The sequence below is a fragment of the Antennarius striatus genome, chromosome 7, assembly GCF_040054535.1.
Source record: "Antennarius striatus isolate MH-2024 chromosome 7, ASM4005453v1, whole genome shotgun sequence".
Classification (NCBI taxonomy): Eukaryota; Metazoa; Chordata; class Actinopteri; order Lophiiformes; family Antennariidae; genus Antennarius; species Antennarius striatus.
This window is the reverse complement of record NC_090782.1, coordinates 16,368,387-16,389,507: the sequence shown is the minus strand read 5'-3', so window position 1 is coordinate 16,389,507 and position 21,121 is coordinate 16,368,387. Positions and strand designations below refer to the sequence as shown.

The window sequence follows — 21,121 nt, the reverse complement described above, 5'->3', positions numbered from 1 at the left end:
TGCCTCCTGGACACCTCCCTAGGGAGGTGTTCCGGGCATGTCCTACCGGGAGGAGACCTTGGGGAAGACCTAGGACATGCTGGAGGGACTATCTCTCTCGGCTGGCCTGGGAACATCTCGGGATCCCCCTGGAGGTTTCTAGGGAGACGGAAGTATGAGCATCAATCCTGAGACTGTTGTTCCTAGCGACCTGGCCCCGAATAAGCGGTTGAGGATGGATGGATGGATAGTGGCCCCACTAGGTTTCTTTCTTTGACGTGCAAATTTCACAGATTCGTCAGCTTTATATGAAAAAGACTTTTTATCAGTTCTTAATCATCATAAATCTTGCATTCTAATAAAGATTTTCTTCCGCTTTTTCTATCTGCTTTTGTTTAGTATACTGTATTTATCATGAATTACTGACCCTTGAGGAATTAAACGATTGTCCTCGTTCAGCTCTCTTGAGTTTTTGCGTCAGGTTGATAAACAAAAGTTGGACGCACAAAAGTATTTATTGAGGAATTCCACATCACTATGACTTTAGTTAGTTTGATACAGCATTTTCATTTAATGGTAAACTCCTATATCACACAATGGTTTCCATTTTGTCATCCATTATTTCAGGTCTTTGTGTTTCTTTGATGTCCTGAGAAAAATTGTAGCTGATTTTATGCAGATCCAGGTTAAAGTCAACAACACAGAAGCCAAGTTTGGTATAAAATCAGTTCAAAGTCACAAAACAAAATAATAAGAATGGAATATCAACTACTGTCATTTTAAGTATCAGGTATCAGACAGGATGCTAAGCATAAAAGAGATTGTTCTATTATATTCGACTGCTCTGGCTGAATAATAGGAATACTAAGGAAAGCAACTAATTTGCTGTCACAAGAAAACGGACAGAGTTCACACTTTTCTTTACAAAATGAAATACAGAGAAAAGACTTTGTAAACATCACAGGACAAACAACTGCAAATCTTTGCTAGCTAGTTATGCATTTGCTTTTAGTTTGCTTTTCGCTAATAAATTCTTGAATCCCATGCAGCCCTGGTTCAAATGTAATTTATGTGTATTTAGGTCTGTGTAATCCAGACACACCACATGGAGATGATGACCAGGGCATAACAACAGATGAGTAATAGATAAATGCGGAAGAGCAGGTAGTCAAGGACATATCCAACGTGGCACCACTGGTCCTGCAGCTCGCTTTCCTTCTGCAGAGAGATGAGGTGGGAGCGAAGGTCTCCTAGGTATTGACAGATCTGTTGCAGTTCGGGCAGAGATGCTGTGTAGGACAAAATCAAAATGACTGATCACAGTCTACACCCTGAAATGTGTCAGCCTTGGTTGTTAGGTTTTCCTGAAATGTTTTCAAATGGCAAAGATAAATAAATTTTTAAACACATTTTGTTTAGTTAATGCTTATTTCCTTCACTCATATGCATCTACTGTATACTGTGTCAATACTTACTTTATCAGAAGTAGTATTTGTTATTCACTGAGATTGTGTGATTACCTCCAATGATGGGTGCGTGCTGGGCATTCATCTGGGAGTCAGGTTGGATGATCCCTGGTCCTGAACGACTATCTGAGCGGCCAGGCGTATCCTTTTCTGGTACTGAAGGGGACTGGAGGTCCTCGGGCCATCGGTAGCAGATGAGACTCGCGATGTGTTTCAGGACAACCACCCTCACCCAGTTTGGAACCTTCTGATATTTCATGGAGCTGTGGTGGAGGACGTTAGTAATGATGACTGTCTCCAGTAGACTGATGACCATGAGGGCCAAACACACAGAGAAGTATATACCTACATCAGATGGATTAACAAAGCAAATGATGAGATTAATTATGTCCATTTTAAAGCTGAAACATTTGCAGTGAGTTTTTTTTTCACTAACTATTACACATTTTTTTTATTTAAAAAAAATATACTGTATATCTACCATCTACTTTGTTGTATTCAGGTGAAGAATTTTGCACCAACTATGTTCTACAGATGAGAAACGTCACTAAATGATCTTTTTTCACTTTGACATTAGCTAACTTTTCCTGAAATGTGCAACACTACCTTCATTTAATTTTTGCATGAATGCCGTTCACCACCAGGGTGCATAAATAAACTTTGGGTCATTTTAGGCCCAAGCTGAAAATCATAGTCACAGACTACTAAACTCACAAGACCTGCAGATTTCTGACAGACAAACTGTCGGCCAACACAGGTCTGGGATCAGCGAGTCACCAGATCTCAATCCAACTGGACAGCTATGATGTTAGTTATGGTGGAACTATCGTAGCACTCATATGTCACCTTCACATAGCACTACCTCTAACCTATAATGGGTGTGCCATTTGCTGTACTAGGGAGCAAGTCATTCATGATGAGAAGAAAGACAGTGTATCCCAAGATAAGGGTCATCTTGAAGGAGGCGCGGTCAACGCTGTGTGGAGGCAGGTAGAAGGACAAGATGTCAATGAGCATCAGAAAGGAGCTGGGGATCAGTAGGTTGACCACATACAGCACCGGGCGCCGCTTTATGACCACCTATGCAACAACAGTCTGTATGAACCATCACCTTCAATATAAATACTATGAATAGGTCACTCAAAGGAATCATAAATTACTATCCGTAAACTATTTCAAATGAAATGCATGATTAAAAAGGCTCATTCCTATTTCTGTGTTAAAACAGCAATTTTATAAGGCAAAATAAAATATGAGAGAAGAGAAGAGAAGAGAAGAGAAGAGAAGAGAAGAGAAGAGAAGAGAAGAGAAGCCTTTGGGTTCATTTTTGACTAAATAAATGAGACATAATATAATTATGGTCAGTGATTTCTCTCACCCAGAAGGTGATGATGTCCCACTCATCAATTCCAAATTGGAGGATGGAGGTCTCTCCCAGTATGTCCACAAGCTCCCATTCACCACTGGCTTCTAGGTACCGCTTTGAATTTTTAGACATTTCCTGAAACGTCAGAGCTGGGCTGACTCTCACATCCTTAACTGTGAGAGAGAAAAGCAGAATGAGAGAGAGAAATACCTGTCCAAAGATTTCCTAAATACAATCTAAACTAACCAGAATGAATAAGGTCTGTAAATGTATGAACTTGCATGATTGTTAAATATTAGTCAGTCCTCACTGGTGTGCATGTAGGAGCCAAATGTAAATGTGCAGTTTTGCACATCAAAAGGAAAACTGAAGATCTTCAGGTTGCAAGCCGAGACAAGACGCAACATTCTGTCCCATCGAATTTGACCTGTGTGGTTCACGTAGACGTAAGGACACGCTTGAGAAACATCATCGTCTACACTGTGGAGGTTGGGTTTGCAAGGGTAAGGAGGAATTAAAAGAAATACACAGAGAGAAAATCCCATTCAAAAAGTAATTCAACGGTAAAATCTTTCAAGCAAAGTTTTTGCTCTTGCAGCTTTGCAGGCTGGATTTCAAACATGTGGTGATCCCTAAATGACTATGTCTGGGGTTTTATATTAGAGAACTGCATTCAAACTACCAACCTGCAACAGCATACCACTGAGCCTGCTCTATAGAAATTATATAGTTTTACATGCATCTGTTTGAGGGCGCCCATGATTATGTAATGAGATATTCATTTGTGTGTACCAGAGCCTCAGGCCTCCACTGACTAGAAATAAAATCTGAACTCACAACTCATAAACGATGATGTCTGGAGACCAGAGTTTCTTCACGGGCAGAGAAATTTTGGTCACGCCATCACACTGATCAGGTTCCCAAACCAGGAACTCATGATGCCAATACTTCAGTGAAATAAATCAGAAATTAGGTTAAACTTTGATCATTGCATCAAAATATCAGCTTATTTGTCATTTTACATACATGTTACATCAGTAAAAAAAATTGCCTCAGTCTTCCTTACATGTATATACAGAGTTTTATGTCCATACTACATACCAATCGTAGCCACAAGAAAGTTGTGAGTATCTGGGTTTTCTCATTCTGAAACAAAATGAATCTCATGTGAAGTTGAGATCTTTTGCCACCAGGTTACACTTGTCAAAAATATAATGTTTGTAACATTAATAACTCTTACAATGATGAGTAATTTTTTCCTTTTTAAAAAAAAACATATACAGCATGTGTAATTTATTACAGCCAACATTCTTTGACCTGACTTTCCTTTTTTCAGGATTTAATCCGTTAAAGCCTTTGAAATCAGTGGAATTAGTTTTAAATATTTCTGTCAAATCTCAAAGTGAACGTACCACACCCAGGACAGCATACAGAGTAAATGAGATGTTGGTTATGGTTGGGTTACTGAGATTTACTGCTGGCCTGAAGGGCTTTAAGTCAAACACAGCCTGCATGGACTCGTAGGTTGGGCCGCTGTGGCCTTCCTCACAGGACAGCGTACTTAAACACTGAGACACTGACAAGAGAAAGTTTTCTTAAAATTTCTTATTATTATGAGAAACACATGTTAATTTATAGTTTGCAATTTCAGCCACATAATACCGCTAAAATTAACTATATACCTTGCATCGACAGGTTTATATATGAGTTGTTGAGAAGCAACAAAACTATGATAACGTATTTGCTAATTGCGAAGTTGCTGCGTAGAAGATTATTGTAGATGTAAAATTCTGAAAATCAAAATTAAATGGAAATTTAAAAAATAAACAAAATGGAAAACATTCTTCAAAGTTAACACAACATAACAATTCAAATGACTTAAAAGGGTCCTTTACTTAAAATTCATCACTACTGACTTACCACAATTGTGATACATGTTTGACAGAAAATAATTTTTCCTACAGGGAAAAAATTCTATTTTATTTTATTTTATTTTATTTTATTTTATTCTATTCTATTCTATTCTATTCTATTCTATTCTATTCTATTCTATTCTATTCTATTCTATTCTTATTCTTCTAGTTTTTCAGGGCTTACTCTCATTATACAGTCTAACATCTTATTGTAAATGTCAAATTGCATTTACTTTAGTAATCAAAAAAAGATTAGAATATCATCTCATGATTATTTAAACCTGAAACAGGTAAAGTAATAATTACGATTATCAATTACCACTTCAGTTATCGACTGCAGTTTAGAACTAAGCAATCAAAACATACATTCAAGTAACTAAAAAGTCAAAAGTTTAGAATGAAAATCTTGTCATTACCTGATGTCAAAAGAAAACAAGAGATGATAGCGACAGTTTGCTGAGAAAGATTCATGCTGGATGATTCTGATGAAGATAATGTTTCCCACAATCACAGATCTATGAGTTAAAACAAAGATCATACACACACACACGCACGCACGCACGCACGCATGCACGCACACAAACACAGCGATGTGCATGTTCAGTTGGTAATTTTATATCTGAGTGTAAGCCACAACAGAAAAATGAGTTGTTGTTTATTAAATTTATTATTAGTTATTAGAAGAAGAAGAAGAAGAAGAAGGAGAAGAAGAAACACAAAACTGTGTGATGTACAGAGGACCATAAACACACACAAGACAAGACAGGACTTGTTGTTTCACACCTTTGGTAACCACTCAACCCATTGTATTTTTAAACCCCTCTATCTGTGGGGGTTAGAATCTGTTCCTTGGCTCCAGTGTTGTATACTGCTACATTTGTTGTTATGTTGTTAAGACTCTTGAGTGTCAGTGATTGAGGGTCAATGTTTGGTGTATATTGCTTATTGGTACATTGCCCAGTAGATCCTTTTGCATTGTTGAAAGCGTTTTGTAAGACAAAGTCTGCAGTCGCCATTCTTAATGACAGTTAAACATTGACTCTGAAACATGCAAATTGACAAGAAGAGAGACTACAAAACTAACAAAATTACTGTTTGGCTGTACGAGCATACATCATCCACCTCAGGTAATGTCATCAACTAACCACAGCATATATACTGTATGTAAGGCAGCATCATTAAGATCAAAAATGAAAAATGATCTTTTGTTACCAAAAGTGTTTCAAGTTCCATAAAAGAAAACCTTATTAAATTGCAGCAGCACACAATGATAATAATATAAAATGTGATGTAGTTTGTGTTTTTTACATTCACATTTAGTCATCCCGCAGACTATTTCATCCAAACTTACAATTGAGGGGCACAATAAATTGATTTCATATTCATTGAGCTGATTTTTGTTCAGACCTACATACGTACATTATACGAAATGTTTCTTTCCTATTATTACTGTTGCATGGAATATCGGTCTCAGGCAAATAAAAAAACTTGCTGAGTCACTTCATTAACTGCTCCTCTATGTTCAGCACAGGAAATCATGTGTAGAAGTACGTCTTTTGGACCCAAAAGCAGCACTCTCCGACCTGTAGATTGGTAATGGTCTTTATTAGTTCACAAAGTGTGTCAGCAAAACAGAGAAAAGGTGATGGACGGACATAATTCAAGTAGGAATAGGCAGTTTGTGGTTGGGGACAGAAGTCCAGATATCCAGGACAGGTAATCGGAAACAGGCCGAGTCAATACTGGGAAGGCTTTCCAAAATGCTAGAAAGTCACACATGAATCATACTGAACAATCTGGCAGAGAATGCATGGTGAGAGCAATATAAATGGATGGTCCATTGGGAACCAGTGGCAGCATCAGGTGAGTGGAGTTTGGTCTGATAAGGAGTGAGTAGCTGGCAAAAAGGTGAGGAGGAGCAAGTGGAAAATGCAGACTGTGACATGGTGACAAGATCATTGTGATATACTTGTTGAATATGGAATGTTTAGATCCGAAATGGAATATAGGTTAGAATTATCAGTTTTGTCAGGATTAATTTTACATCTTGACAACTTGTTATTAATGTATGAGCATACAGTGCTTCTGAAGTTGAGTTGTATGTTTCCCTAATATAATGTGATACGTATAATGTATGTGATGTGGTTATATGTGTTAGCATGCCTGGGATCTGTAGATAAAAATAAGCTAGTGGTGCAAACAATCTTTTCTAAGCTTTGGTACTAATATATTTGTGCATTTGCTATGATGTGAATAAATTTAATAAACTAAATATCTGCAAATCATCCAAATCCACTATATAATGTAAAGTGGTGATACTTTGGTTGTAGTCATAAGCAACTGAATCTATGACAACATTAATTCTTGTTATACTGAAGTTTTGGAGCTGTAATTCTTCCTAAAGTGGAGATGGAATGAAGAGCATAATAAGTAAAAGACTTTTTGCACACCTGTGTAACCACTCACCCATTTTATTTTTTAACACCTCTACCTATGGGAGTTATACACTCCATTACCCACTGTTGTGCTTATTAGTGTGTTATTTAAGAACCATGTTAGTGGTTTTCTCTGTATATGATTACACAAATGGAAAAGATATGACGTAATTAAAATTGTTTTTGCAAGTAAGGTGACGGTAAGGTACTTTTTCTCAGGTGACTCACTTCATTGTTGTACTTTGGCGGAGTTTGAGTGTACATAGTCTGACTATATTGGCTGTTGATTTTGGATGTTGGTATAGGTGGTTCTAGGGTGGGGACCAGAGGTGCTCTAGCTGATTCAAATCTGATTGGCTCCTGAAGTTCCTTTCTGTAGTTTATATTTTTTATGTAGATTTTAGAACACCTTGTACTATAGTGGTGCTTGGTGACATGTACAAGAAGGTTACAGTGGGAAAGATTCAGTTCTCTTTTTTTGAGGCATGCCATTTTTTTTTAAAGGAAAGTCAATCAAACACTATACCACATTTATTTTTCCTCCAGCTGTCTCCATTCACAAATTGCAGACTGCAGCACAATGGCTCAAAGCCATAGTCTAGTGATTATATGACAATGTGCAACTATGAATAACACAGTAACTGGAATATGAACACATTTTGATTCCTATAACAAATATTCTAAATACATAGCCATATTACAATATTTTAATGCTGTCACTTGTCTACTGACTGTATGAGTTCAACCAGATAACCATAATAGTAATGAAACTGATTGAAATGAAAAGAACGTAGAGGCCGAACAGTAGGCGGTCTATGATGAAACCTAACTGCATCCACTCCTCTGAGCTCTGGCTTCCACCCAGGTGTTGTTCCACCTGGAGGCGGAGGGCGGTGAGATCCCTGCTCATGTTCCGTAGCTCCTGATCAGTGTTAGTCTCCTCTACTGGCTCCTCTGCTTTTGGAGGCCCTATGTCAGCTATTTGTTGTGGTGCCACAGTGTTGAGTTTCAAACCTGTTTTTTGAGAAAAAAAATAAAAAAAGGCTGAGGTCTTCAATCTACAAAGTGCTTGTGTTTCTCTACTAATACTTGATACTTAACTACATACTGTATTGACCTTTTTACCTGAACCTATTGGCTCTTTAGTCTTCTGAGGCAGGCAGACAACCCTGCCCAGAATTTGCAGAACAACCACTTGGGCCCAGCGAGGGACAGGAGAGAAGTTACAAGAGCTGCCTAGCAGATTGGTGACGAAGATGGTCTCAAGTAGACTGGCCACCATCAGAGCCAGGCAGAGAGAGAAGAACACGTCTGTGAAGAAGAAGTGAAGCCATCATCCATCACAAAACATTTCATGTCTTTTAAAAAGTTTCATCCAAATACATCAGGTAGCACTTTGCCCCAGAGGGTAGCTCTGTTGCCTCACAACTAGAAGGTTCTTGCTTCAATTCCTCCTTGTACCATTTGTTGTCAAGTTTGCATATTGAACTCTGCATCTACGTGGGTTTGCTCCAGGTTCTCCAGTTTCTTTCCTCATAAATAACATGAAACTTAGGTAAATTGGTCACTGTAGATTGACTGTAGGTATGACCGCAAGTGTGAATGCATATTTGTCTTTCTATTTGCCCTGCATTAATCTGGCAACTTATTACAGGTGGGATGGGCTCCCGTGACCCACATTTCGATAAGTGACTAAAGATAAGGTAGTTACTGATCATCTCAACTTCAGGAAAACAAATGAATTGGTTCATGCAGAACATATGGTTAGTCTAAGGAAGCAATTATATTCAAGTCCAAACATCAATTGAACACAGTATCTGGCTGTGGTAATTATGGCCATTGATGCCTACAGAACAGGTGACATCAACTGAACACTGCAGGAGCAGTTTATCCTAGATTCATTTCAGTTCCTCTCAATTTCCTTTTCTATGAGCATATTCAAGACAGTTGTGAATTTGGTTTTAGTATTAAAAAAGAAGCCTGATCATTGTGTCATTCAGTAAACTCATTAACATGGCACAGCTATCAGCCTCCATTCCTAACGCTGCGTCATTCTTACCCATAGTTACAAATGGAGCAACAGCAGAATAACAGCATGGAAACAACACAACAACACAAACAGCTTTCAGAGAACTTTCAGTGAGACTGAATACAACTGACTTAGGAGAGGTATTGAGTTGCCAGTGATGGGTAGCAGGTCGTTCATGATAAGCAAGAAAACCGTATAACCCAGGATGAGGGTCATCTTGAAGGAGGATCGGTCCACAGTCTGGGGGGGCAGCAGGAAGCTGAAGAGGTCCACCGTAATAAGGAAGCAGCTGGGAATCAAGAGATTCACCACATACAGGGTGGCGCGGCGCCTCACTCTGATCTGGAGACGGAAAAATAGCTTCACGTTTTCCTGTACTTGACATCATTTTTGGTGCTTAGTGTATGCTTATAGTACAATAAATACACTGTTGATAATTCGACACACATCCAACGTTGTTTTAAAGAATAAAAAACTCTTCTAGAGCCTTATTGTTCTGAAGTATAAAATAAAATAAGTAAAATACAAATACAGCTTTTCATTTTACGTTCCAGTTTGCAATCAACCCACATGAAACGCAAGCTCATCAACAGGTTCTCCATCATCACGTCCTAAGGTGAACTTGTTGGAGGTGATATCAAGCAGCTCCCACTCCCCCATGGTGGTCATCACCATCTTTGAATACTTAGTTATGTTTTCCACAGACTTCCCCAGCAAAACCTTTACATCTGTTGCTGAGGAGATAATAGACTAATATAATACTCCATAAGGTCATTGCAAAAAACAAAAAGCAAAACAAAAAAAGACAGAAAATTCACAAAGAAGAGGCCATGCTAGAAGCGTAAAATTTCTTATTACATTATCTCAACAAAAAACATTGATTGGTTAATAAATGGACAGTTCTTTAATGAGTTTCCTCCTTACATATACATTTCTCAAGCTTCTGTCCAAATCAACATATCAAAATCATAGTTTGGCGAAGGGCCTTACTAAAATGGAGGTAGGAGTTAAAAGTCAAGGTGCAGTTCTGTATGTCGAAGGGGAAGGTGTAGATATCGAGGTTACAGGAGCTAACAACCCTGACTGGTTTAGCGTCATGCACAGACCCATCGCTGAACAGATACACATACGGTACAGGTGGGGCTGTGTCTTCATCCACACTGTAAAACAATCCGGAAACCAAGAAATGAATTTACAACAATGCCTACAAAACATTGGAATGGCATATTTAATTTATGTCTCAATAAGTAATTATTTTGTACTGAAAGGTAGCATGAATGATCTCTTTATATTCATAATACTTACAATTCATTAATCACAATATCTGGCACCCAGAATTTATCTCTGGGAAGGGAAATCCTGTCTGTGCCGCACTGGATTGGATCCCAACTAACAAATTCGTTCATCCACCACTAATGAAAAAGAAAATGTATTAGAGCACTGAACTGACGTACCATAAAGACATAATGATCACTGGAATGAATGAATGAACAAACAAACGAATGAACAAACAAAAATAAAATAAAATAAACACACACACACACACACACACACACACACACACACACACACACACACACACACACACACACACGCACATACATGCATCCATGAATGAATGAGTAGATGATTATTGCAGTACAGTACTCACATAACTCAGCCAAAGGTAAGTTAGCAATAGTTGAGACTTTTCATCCTGGAAGACAAAAAAAGCTACTTTGGGGACCACCTTACGCAGAGGTCCCCAAACTTTTTTACATGTCTGTCCGGTTTAATGTCAGACAATATTTTCAGAGACTGGCCTTTAAGGTGTGGAGGACAAATACAACTGAATAAATAATTGCTTTAAGGAACACAAGGGATGACAGTTGTTGTGTAACGAGATTCAGCATCATTTTTGAAGAGTGGACTACAGCAAAATGAATGAGTCTAATTATAAGTTACATGATGATGGAGTGCTGCTGTTGTAATGACAGAATATCAAAAATGTTGTATTGAAATTTTACATTATCATTACTGATTTGCCATTACTGAATTTTGTTTAACTCTGCAGCGTTTCATTGAGAATATTGCGCTGTAGCCCAGAGTAACAAGAGGTACAGTCCACAGCAGTTTACTTCTGATTCATCTTTGTGTACAGAGCTGAACCTACCACTCCTAGTATCCCATACAAGGTGAAGAAAGTGCTGACATTGGTGCGGGTTGCCGTGTCCATGACAGGTCGTATGGCACTGAGGTTAAAGACCGGCGTCAGAGCCTTCAGCAGGGCAGGCTGGTTGGGCTCAGAGCAGTTCAGCTTAATGGCATCACACAAAACTGATGGCAGGAAGTCCAGTTATGAAAATGAACATGAGTAGGTTAAAAATGTACTTGTCATTGTACTCATCATGACAACTTTTAACATAAATAATAAATATCTGCTGGCAGACAAATTGTACATATGCTATGGACTGGATAATGATTTTTTTTCACTTTGTAAAGGTATTTGGATCTAAGACCTCATTCCCAATCTTAGTATTGTTCTTACCAACATGTTTACCTGGTGCAAGAATGAGGAACATCAACAGTATAGGTGTGACTGACAGAGGGATACACTGGAATAAAACAATTAACCGTTAGGATACGCAACAAAAACCCTTAAAACCACTTAAATGAAGGTGTATTATTTAAAAAAAGGTTGTCAGTTGTAGAAGAAAATAAGATTCTTCATATACAGTAGCTTTAGGCATAACACTTCAGAATATATAGAACATGCTCATTTAGAAGACGTGTTACCTTCGTTCTAATACCATTGGATGTCATGATGTTAACAGTTCAATCCTTCTTTGTAAAGATGTCAGTATCACACATCTGCAGAATCACAGAATAATGACGCTACTTTATAATAACATTGGCTTTTAATTATCATAGATATAGAATGATCTCAACAGCATGCAGAATCTATTCATAAATAACCACACAACACACATACGTGTACTCACCACTTATCTGGAAATCTAGCTCTTGCATGATTGAAGTGCAGCGTTGGTGGCCAAGATATACATAGTGCCTCTGTCACCCATGCATGATACAAACAAACCACTGGTAAATTAGGTGGGAAATGTGAAACCTCTCCAAGCAAACTTTTATTTTCATTCAAATAAAGATGAATCCCTGGTACTGTGTTGTACCACAGAGTGTGCCTTTCGCATGGTGAATACCAACCACAGTGGCTTTGGTGTCATGCCTGCTCGTAGCACACAAATAAAATAAAAAGTTGGTGGCCTGTGAGAAACAGGTGTCCTCTGGTTTCACCCCAAGCACGCCTTATAAGAGCCAAGCTCTTTTCATTTGATCATAATATTGTCTAAATCAAAAACAGGTGACACAGCTCTAACATACTCTCACTTTTACTGATCCTTTTTTATAGTAAACCTTTCTTTTATACTTTATGTTTGTGAAATTGTCATAAGATAAGTAAAGATATTCCTTTACTAGTCCCACAGTGGGGAAATTTCCATTAATGCGGCAGCATAACAATTCTCAAAACAATTTACAAAAGACAGAAAGAATGAACACTCAACAAATAAGATAAATAATAAATAAAAAAAGATGTAATATATTATGTATTTCTAAAATTAATCTAGTGTTCATTACAATGGTACAGAAACCAAAACTTCCTGCTTTGAAAATAAGGACCTTTTAGATTTTTTTGATAAACAGAAACAAAATTAAAATTGTGCAATATGCACCCCCCCCTCTCCCAAAAAATGAAAAAGAACACACACAGCTCAAAGTTCATTGACAGATCATTTTGTTTATTAGAGCAAATACATAATCCATGAATCTCAAACACATTTGTTATTATCTTCTTATTAATTCATTACATTGCTGTCCAATCAGAATAAAAACAGGAATATACAGTATATTCACTCGAGCACTTTACAAACATAAGACCTTTACCATAAAGAAAAAAGCTTTACAAGAAGTAAAATCTCAATGTTACAACTAATGCTTGGCTAATTAAGTTAATTCATACAGACAGCCTGAAATAAGTAATTCTCTGTCTCTCATATAAGCAAAAGGCTAATTGAATATTGTTATCTTACTTTGAACAGATGCCTGCAATGCAGCCCTCACAATGAGAAGGCTCATGGGGACTTTTAACAACTATGTTCACAAAAGGTCTGTCTGCCCTCTCCAGCTGCTCATGGTAGCATTTCACTTTTATCTTCTTCACCAGGTTCTCCAGAAGGATGTGGATGTTTTCATCGGTGATATTAGGCTCTTCCATTGGAGCTGCGGTGCAAGTCTTGCAATTCTGGTTGTAGCGCTTCACTTTGACGGTGCCTCGTCCATTCACCAGGCACATGTGGAAGACAATGCTCACTTGATTGGAAGGCCAACTTCTTCCGCATCGGCTGCACCTGAACCTTGATTACAAAATAGATTTGGTCACTTTTGTTTGAAAAAGTGGCTTCCTTGACAGAAAAATACACATGAACACAAAACATTTTGAAGGTGGTGTTGTCAGTGTTCTTCTGTGTATCATGATCAGAGGTATGAACTGTTGTGGTGAGGGTGTAGTTCACAGCCATGACCATTTTAGATGAGAACAAATGTTATTAAATTGAACAAACAACTGACATTGCATAAAGGTTGTTGTGACTTTGCTTATACAGTATTAAACAGAATCAAAATAGTGTTGTTGTTTTTTTTACAAAAGAACCTATGGTGCTTTATATCTTATGGCCATGTCTTTCTGTGTGATTCAGCTGTTGTCAGTCTAAAAGCTATGATCATTTTAGCAGTGTAAAATATACACAGTGATGCCTTCTTTTCTCAATACATTGAAATTCTACTGTAATTCCATAAGGGTTTTTTTTTTTATAACATAACATCATGTCTGTTAAGGATAGTTCGAGTCTGGACCCATAGGAGCAGAGACTGACAAGAAGTAAAAATCAACAGTTTTATTGTTCAGGCAAAAAACACGAGTGAGCAATGAAAACCAAATCAACATAGCAGAAAATGACAAAAGTCCACAAACACTGAAAGGGGAAGGCAGCTGAGAGAGAATTAGGAACACTAGCATCACAGAAACAAGACAGATTTATCAGGCACCCTCTGAGGGAAAAGCCTTCTGAGCATACCAAAATAACAGAACCATGACAACATCCTTGAATTACCTGATGTTCATTTCCATAACTAATCTAATCTGTTATGTAAAACATACTTCTTAATAAAAACAGATTTTGTTGTCTTATAATTAAATGGTTTATATTAAAATTCACTATTGTCACCAAATCACCCCCCCACAACTCACACACACACACACACACACACACACACACACACACACACACACACACACACACACACACACACACACACACACACACAATAACTCAAACACACAATCATAACTTGAAAATCCTTGTGTGTCCTCCACACAAAATATATTAACCATACATACACAACACTGTCTAAACACACAAACTACCTTGCACTTGTGCTCCTGATGTACTGCTGCCAGCCTGAGTTTGGGAAGTTAGGAACCAGAAAGTTATCAAACTGAAGCTGCCAAAAGTCTCCTGGTTTCAGATTCATTGTTTTCTGCTGGAAAATACCAAGCCACTTGGACAATTCCATCCTGTCTGTGTTGGTCGGGTTGGTGTCTGTCGAGGAGGCACTTCACCCTGACAGACTTTATATACTCCTCCAAAAGACATTTTTGGGAAAATGAAACTAATCGTATGTTCCTTAAGTTTCACATCTGCTTGTGTTATGGGAAATCAGGAGTTAAATTGTAGTAGTACAGTTATATAAAAGCGTGACAGCCTAATGGTCACGAATAATATAAAAGGAAGTCATTGCTATGAAAATGTCATTATTTTTATTTGTTGGCAAAATCAATGTGCCTTTTGAATGCGATTGCTGCCATTAAGCCCTTCACTGAGTTGTATGAAAAACGAAACTGAACATTACTGAAAACCACCATCTGCAGGTGGAAGGATGAATCACATTCTGTTGATATTCCTGTCTTCCTCATACGTTTGCTATGAGCATCATTATCTGTCATTTTTTGTCAAGTGAGGGAGAGTTACAGAGAAAATAAGATTTCTGCTAACGAAAACCGATTGGTCACTGAAGGAATTACTAGTGTGCAATAGGATTCCTTTCCTTGAAGTCATCAAGAGCAGAAACTAGTCTTCCCTTTATCAAATGAATTTCTACAGAATGATCAGAAGGACCTTAATTTTTGACAAGGAAATGTAGATCTAGCAGAGATGGCCCACCAAACTATTATGTGGCAATGGTTCATGAGGTCATAACTAATTGCTGTACAGAAAGGTATTTCACTATACAGTGTGTATATATATATATATATATATATATATATATATATATATATATATATATATATATATATATATATATATACTGTATATACACACACACATATATATGTGACCGATGTAGCTCAGGTGGGGGTTATTCTGCGTTCAACAACAAATGGACACAGGAGACAGTGTACAAGGTGTCATTTGTGGACCAAAGCACATATCCTGTCTGTCTCATGAAAATCCTCCAGCGTACTGAGGATTTCCCATATAGGCTACTATACTATACGTATATGATTTAGTGATCGTAAAGTGATTTTTATACAGCCAGATGAACAAAGAAAATCTCTTTTCCTCTTAAAAAAATAAAATACAAAATAAACGTAGCATATTTTTCCACCATTAACTGTTACCATCTTTTTATATTATTTTAGTTTATTTAACCAAATCACATGAACTTGCAATAAAAAATACGCATTAAATTATAACACTTGCAACATACCTGCGTTCAACAACAAATGGACACAGGAGACAGTGTACAAGGTGTCATTTGTGGACCAAAGCACATGTCCTGTCTGGGGAAACAGCGACACCACCTGTCAGCTAGCTGTACTGGACACGTTCTTTACCAGTGAAACAATGAACACAGAGTTAATGTTTGACCTGACACAAAATGTAACAGAGTTAGTCTAATGTTGTTTGCTTTCAGGCATGTATCCCAGATTAACTGTTAAGTGCTTTTCAAAATTATAATTTATTTTGTCCACAGACGCACGGACATTACCTGTCTCATGAAACTCCTCCTACTGAGGATTTCCCATCATGCTTCGCTAACATGAAGCAGGCATGAAGCAGACACGTACAACAGTAGAGGGCGTAGTTTCCCCATTTTAGCGGGATTTTAACTACAACTTATTCAACTATGTTACATATATATACTGTATATATATATATACGCACATATATACACTATAAATACTGTATGTATGTGTGTATATATATACACACCACATAGTGAAATACCTTTATATATATATATATATATATATTACAATATATATGACATATATACTGTGTTACATATATATCACCATATGTTACTATATATAGTGATATATATTAATATATACATCTATATAATATAGATTTTTTTTATTGTGAAGTACATTTCTGTACAGCAATTAGTTATGACCTCATGAACTATTGCCGCTTGATGATGGTATACTGTGTGTGTGTGTGTGTGTGTGAGTGTGTGTGTGTGTGTGTGTGCGCGTGTGTGTATACAGTGTATAAAGACAACGTTGAATGTTTTTTGATTTTAAAAAGAAGTAGTTTCTGTACTTTTATTTTGAAACAGGAAACTGGGATAATGCGTCGCTATGGTGACCGGTAAAACTTTAAAGCGAACGTCATAGTGCCGACTTGTTTTCCATAAAACTATCTATGCTGTTGTAGCTAATGTAGCTAACACTACCTGCACACCATGGAGGGTTCGGGTACCTACCTCATCCGACCTCCTCATCAGCACAAGTGAGTGAATCTCAGGGATGAATGTTTACATCTAACAACGATCTTAGCCTTTAGCCACCCGGTTCTTGCTAACAGTATATATATATATATATATATCGTTCCCGTTTAGACAAATTAAATATAGAGCACATAATCGCAATAACGATGTAGACTGACATTATTTGCAATTTGCGTAAACAGTTGATCCATGATGGTTTATGGTCATTTGGCCTGTGCTCAGTTCCTGTTGCTCGATTGTCCAGGTTTAAACCAGCCGTCGTGAAGGAGTGTATTCGTGAAGTAGTGAGGGAACGGCTGTCCGGGATGTGGTACGACCCGGAGGAAGTCTCCAAGCTGTCCCAGTCACTGGCGGAGAGCATTAAGGACAAAGTGAAGAGTGGGTGATGAGTATAAAATGTGCAATTACTGTTTGGAAAATATAAATACTATTATTTTATTTTTTTTATCAAGATTTTTCAATACCAGTAAGAAAAGAAGGTATTGCACTCTCTGATTTGAATACCAGTGAAAGGCTCAGAAAAGGACTTCTGGATGTTGGCTACGTAGATATAAAAATGTTCTCCTTATTATAATAAACAGCAAATAAAACTAGATTGTGCAGAATTGTCCTGTTTATTTTTTTAATGTGCCATCTTGGGTTAAAGAGAGTCATTTCCCCATAAACTTAAAATTAAAAGCAGACAAGGCAAAAGATAAAAACATGAGCAAAGGTGAAAATACAATAAAGCATATGAGAAGGATAAGAAGAAGGAAACAAAAAGATAATATATAAAATGCACAGGTTGCAGAAAATATTTAAATAAATAACACATTTTAAGGGACGAAACACAAGATTATATACATCTAGAGATGTGTGAAGATGCTATTACATTAAGAGCTTTAAAGATAATGATAAAAAAATTAAAATCCATTCTGAAACAAACATGTTCTTGTTTTATAGCTCCTTTCTTTCCTTCCACAGATGCAGGTTTTGACAGATATAAGCTTGTCGTTCAGGTGGTGCTTGGAGAACAACGAGGACAAGGTGTCAAGTGAGTGCCTACTTTGTGTATTTTTGGTGAACAATAAATAGTTGTCAATGTGGAACTACTAGTATTTTTGCTCCAAAGTAAAGAAACCTTTATGTTATGAGCTTTAATGTATTTTATTCTAGAATTTAATTGGTGTCTGAATTATTTCTTACTGATTTAGAAATAACATTTTCAAAGTAACATTTGAATCTTTACGATTGGCAGCTAAATACTGACTCATCGCTTCCTTTTCTATTTACATCATCAAACTCAGTGAAATTGAAAAACATTTGGATTCACTTACATTGTTTCTTTTTCTCGAATATACTAGCTTCTTAATGCTCTTCATTTTCTTCTGTTATCAGAATGTCGTCAAGGTGTTTGTGGGATGCTGACACAGACAACTATGCAGAAGATGTTTTCATGAGTGTAGGTGTTTTTGTTCTCATCACTCAGATGTGAAGAAAAATTTAATTCTAAGTGGATTGTGTTTTACCTTTGTAGGACAACTTGTTCTGTGCAGTGGCAGTTTTTGGAATCTATTACTACTGAAGTCACAGGAAGCATGATGGAGAATTCCTTTAGATGCAATGTGAGGTGGGCATTCCAATCAGACTCTTCATCATTAACAGTTTAGTTTCATCATGTGCTGATCTAAAGCAAGGAGTGTACAGTACTGTATTTAGTTGTTATGTTCTGATATTGTTCATGTCACACAGAGTGTGGATATTTGCATTGATAATGTATGTAGACTGTCACCTAAAGGGCTCATCTCATGAAATTCAAGCTTTTCGGAGTTCTCTCTGACCTCCAGTCATCAAAAGATCATGTGGATGTGAACAAGGCCTGACTGTCAGGACAGGAAGAACTTGTTGGAAACGTGGCTTCTTTTTAATGACTTCAAGACAAAAATCTCTGAATGTCATGATGTACCTATATTCACTATAAATTATTACACTGAGAAATAAAATGATTGAAGATTGAAATACAACAAATGTGAGATTTTACTTGTTGTTTTGAAAAGTAAATTTTTGCCTGCCGAACAAAACTTTAAATGGTAATTAAAGTTAAATTCAATAAATAGCAAGACAAAAGTAGGAGATTAAATGTTCAACAGTAAAAATATAATGAGAATATACAGTAATGAATGTGAAATGACAACACAAAGAAGAAAATAAACAAGAAAATAGTTTCAGCGATAAATGAGTTTCAAAAGGTTAAATGAGCTAAAAGATGTTCATTCATTCATTTTTGAGATCCACTTCCGCTGTCATGGGGTTGCTGGAGCCTATCACAGCTGACTAGGGGCTGAGGCAGGGTACACTCCGGGTGGCACTCTGAGCCACATGTAGGAATATCAGAGTTACACCTATGGATAATTTGAGACCGGTCAGGAAGCTGGAGAACCTGGAGACAAGCCACGCACACATGGGGAGAACATGCAAACTCTGCACAGAGCAGGACTCAAACCGGGAACCGCATTGCTGGGCAGCTGTCGCTGGCATGGTTTTACATATCTTAAATGTAAAAAAAACAAGTCAATAAAAAGAACAGTGAGAACGGGATCTTCCATAAATTAGTAAGGACTGCATTATTCAATGTATTTCATTCCTAGAAGTATTTTCAGCTGTAATTCTTAACAATGTCTCTATTACACCTTGGGTGCTTCACTGAACATGGCAGATGCTGCATTTTGCATCTTCGATGCTGCATCTGCCTTCTATCCTGGTGTGCTTTTGGGTTCCATCTGCCATTTATGAGAAATGTGAACGATAATACTTGAGCCAAGTAATTAGCTCCAATTCTGGTGGAAGGATGCAAGAACAAGAAATATATCAAACCAAGTCAGCAAAATAAAATTCCTAACTTATATAATGTTTCAATCAAATAATGCAACATAAAAAAAAACAAAACTGAGTGATGCACATTTTCATCTACCTGTCTGCTATGACTGACATGCAAGAAGATTATCGTGTTTCCATCAATCACATCATTTCCTTATGTTTTCCGTCACATGTGAACTCTTCTCCCTCGGTCACCCATTTTGTGTTACACTGACTTATTATTATCAACTAGATGTGTTTATTTTTTCTGTAACACCAACAGATTTTACCTCAGAACTGTGACAACACGACCTGTTTGATTTGTACAACAATAAAAGCTGTGTGCGTTTGGTAGTCATGCTTGAAATTCCACATTCAAAACACTAACTGTTGTTTCATGAAGGCTGATGTTCAGTCTAAAACTGTCATAAATAAAGTTTTTTGTTGTTGTTGAGCTATTCCCTTCCATTCATCCATTTTCTTGTAGATGAGATAATCACAATTGACTCATTGACAGCCACTCATCTTCCTTTGCAGATCACAAGTCTGCTGGAGCCTATCTCAGTTGGTTATCTCCAATTCTAGTGGGGTACACCACCAGAATTAGGGCTAATTACAGCTCATTGCGTGTGCCATTCTCATCTATTTTCATTTTAATACATAAAAATAAACGTCACTCTCTCTTGTGCCCTTAATTTTGTTTTAGTGTTTCATAGATTAAATAATGTTGAAGGCTGTAGATGTTGACAAATGGTCCTCTTCAGGTGCAAAATAAATAGCAGTTAATAGACAAAAATTAGACTCCATGGATCAAGCTTTTGCAGCAGTTACTGGGCAATAGGCAGTCTCTTTACCACAGAACTGATGCATAGACAAACAACACAACACGTTCCCCCATTAGCCTCAAGAGCTGTAACTAATAGGGACGCTTCTGTTTTTCTTCAGTGAAATCCACCTGTGGCAGGACCCTGAATATTTTATCTGCTGTGTTAGACATCATAAATCAAGTAAACGTGAATAAGAGTGGCAGCTGAGATATCCCATACATCCATTTTATTAAAACGTTCATAGGCACCTTTTTTTTTAAATTTGTGGGCATATTAAAGAAACCACAGTGCTAGAGTTAGCAGGCATCAGAAAAAAAATACAAAAACAAAATCTCATGGTAAAGGAACACAATTTAAAAAATTAAAGGAATTTCAGGTCACAGCAATTGACTGATAACTGGTCATTTTGAAAAGTAGGTC

General features: G+C 37.2%; 4 protein-coding genes across 5 annotated transcripts; 1 reads left to right on the top strand and 3 right to left on the bottom strand.

Annotated features, from left to right (window-relative positions):
* Positions 1 to 1,056: 1,056 nt before the first annotated feature.
* LOC137598838 (5-hydroxytryptamine receptor 3A) lies at positions 1,057 to 4,747 on the bottom strand. The gene is made up of 10 exons (XM_068319335.1): positions 4,732 to 4,747; positions 4,494 to 4,601; positions 4,224 to 4,405; positions 3,913 to 3,957; positions 3,649 to 3,758; positions 3,122 to 3,291; positions 2,824 to 2,984; positions 2,315 to 2,525; positions 1,530 to 1,790; positions 1,057 to 1,277 (listed from the first exon to the last, which is right to left on the bottom strand). The coding sequence occupies exons 1-10, from the start codon at positions 4,745 to 4,747 to the stop codon at positions 1,057 to 1,059; spliced, it is 1,485 nt and encodes a 494-aa protein (XP_068175436.1).
* Positions 4,748 to 7,704: 2,957 nt separating this feature from the next.
* On the bottom strand, positions 7,705 to 12,210 carry LOC137599308 (5-hydroxytryptamine receptor 3C). The gene is made up of 11 exons (XM_068320164.1): positions 12,170 to 12,210; positions 11,964 to 12,038; positions 11,728 to 11,782; positions 11,341 to 11,504; positions 10,840 to 10,884; positions 10,494 to 10,600; positions 10,179 to 10,348; positions 9,759 to 9,922; positions 9,320 to 9,530; positions 8,285 to 8,470; positions 7,705 to 8,173 (listed from the first exon to the last, which is right to left on the bottom strand). Exons 2-11 carry the CDS (start codon positions 11,988 to 11,990, stop codon positions 7,884 to 7,886), a joined length of 1,419 nt encoding a protein of 472 aa, XP_068176265.1. The 5' UTR covers positions 11,991 to 12,038; positions 12,170 to 12,210; the 3' UTR covers positions 7,705 to 7,883.
* A 760-nt stretch (positions 12,211 to 12,970) lies between these two features.
* Positions 12,971 to 14,915, bottom strand: si:ch211-276k2.2 (receptor-transporting protein 2-like). The gene is made up of 2 exons (XM_068320362.1): positions 14,671 to 14,915; positions 12,971 to 13,600 (listed from the first exon to the last, which is right to left on the bottom strand). Exons 1-2 carry the CDS (start codon positions 14,817 to 14,819, stop codon positions 13,273 to 13,275), a joined length of 477 nt encoding a protein of 158 aa, XP_068176463.1. The 5' UTR covers positions 14,820 to 14,915; the 3' UTR covers positions 12,971 to 13,272.
* Positions 14,916 to 16,902: 1,987 nt separating this feature from the next.
* Positions 16,903 to 20,402, top strand: dynlt2b (dynein light chain Tctex-type 2B). Of its 2 annotated transcripts, XM_068320364.1 has the most exons (6): positions 16,903 to 17,041; positions 17,284 to 17,417; positions 18,003 to 18,072; positions 18,417 to 18,480; positions 18,556 to 18,648; positions 18,817 to 20,402. In XM_068320364.1, the coding sequence occupies exons 1-5, from the start codon at positions 16,995 to 16,997 to the stop codon at positions 18,601 to 18,603; spliced, it is 363 nt and encodes a 120-aa protein (XP_068176465.1). In that variant the 5' UTR covers positions 16,903 to 16,994; the 3' UTR covers positions 18,604 to 18,648; positions 18,817 to 20,402. The 2 variants fall into 2 exon arrangements, with proteins under 2 accessions (XP_068176465.1, XP_068176464.1); XM_068320363.1 differs by having other exon boundaries at positions 18,556 to 20,394.
* The last annotated feature ends 719 nt before the right edge of the window (positions 20,403 to 21,121 follow it).

Bases quoted from the DNA above. Each gene is read 5' to 3' on its own strand.
- LOC137598838 (XM_068319335.1), bottom strand. The intron at 3,292-3,648 runs GTGAGTTCAGAT...CAACCTCCACAG, and splicing joins GACATCATCGTTTATGAGTT to TGTAGACGATGATGTTTCTC. The intron at 2,985-3,121 runs GTGAGGACTGAC...TCTCTCTCACAG, and splicing joins TGGCTCCTACATGCACACCA to TTAAGGATGTGAGAGTCAGC.
- LOC137599308 (XM_068320164.1), bottom strand. From the start codon at position 11,990: ATGACATCCAATGGTATTAGAACGAAG. The intron at 10,601-10,839 runs GTGAGTACTGTA...CTTTTTCATTAG, and splicing joins CTTACCTTTGGCTGAGTTAT to TGGTGGATGAACGAATTTGT. The intron at 8,174-8,284 runs GTAAAAAGGTCA...CTCAAAAAACAG, and splicing joins TAAAGAGCCAATAGGTTCAG to GTTTGAAACTCAACACTGTG.
- si:ch211-276k2.2 (XM_068320362.1), bottom strand. From the start codon at position 14,819: ATGGAATTGTCCAAGTGGCTTGGTATTTTCCAGCAGAAAACAATGAAT. The intron at 13,601-14,670 runs GTAGTTTGTGTG...TTTGTAATCAAG, and splicing joins ATCAGGAGCACAAGTGCAAG to GTTCAGGTGCAGCCGATGCG.
- dynlt2b (XM_068320364.1), top strand. From the start codon at position 16,995: ATGGAGGGTTCGGGTACCTACCTCATCCGACCTCCTCATCAGCACAA. The intron at 17,418-18,002 runs GTGGGTGATGAG...TTCCTTCCACAG, and splicing joins CATTAAGGACAAAGTGAAGA to ATGCAGGTTTTGACAGATAT. The intron at 18,481-18,555 runs GTAGGTGTTTTT...TTACCTTTGTAG, and splicing joins CAGAAGATGTTTTCATGAGT to GACAACTTGTTCTGTGCAGT.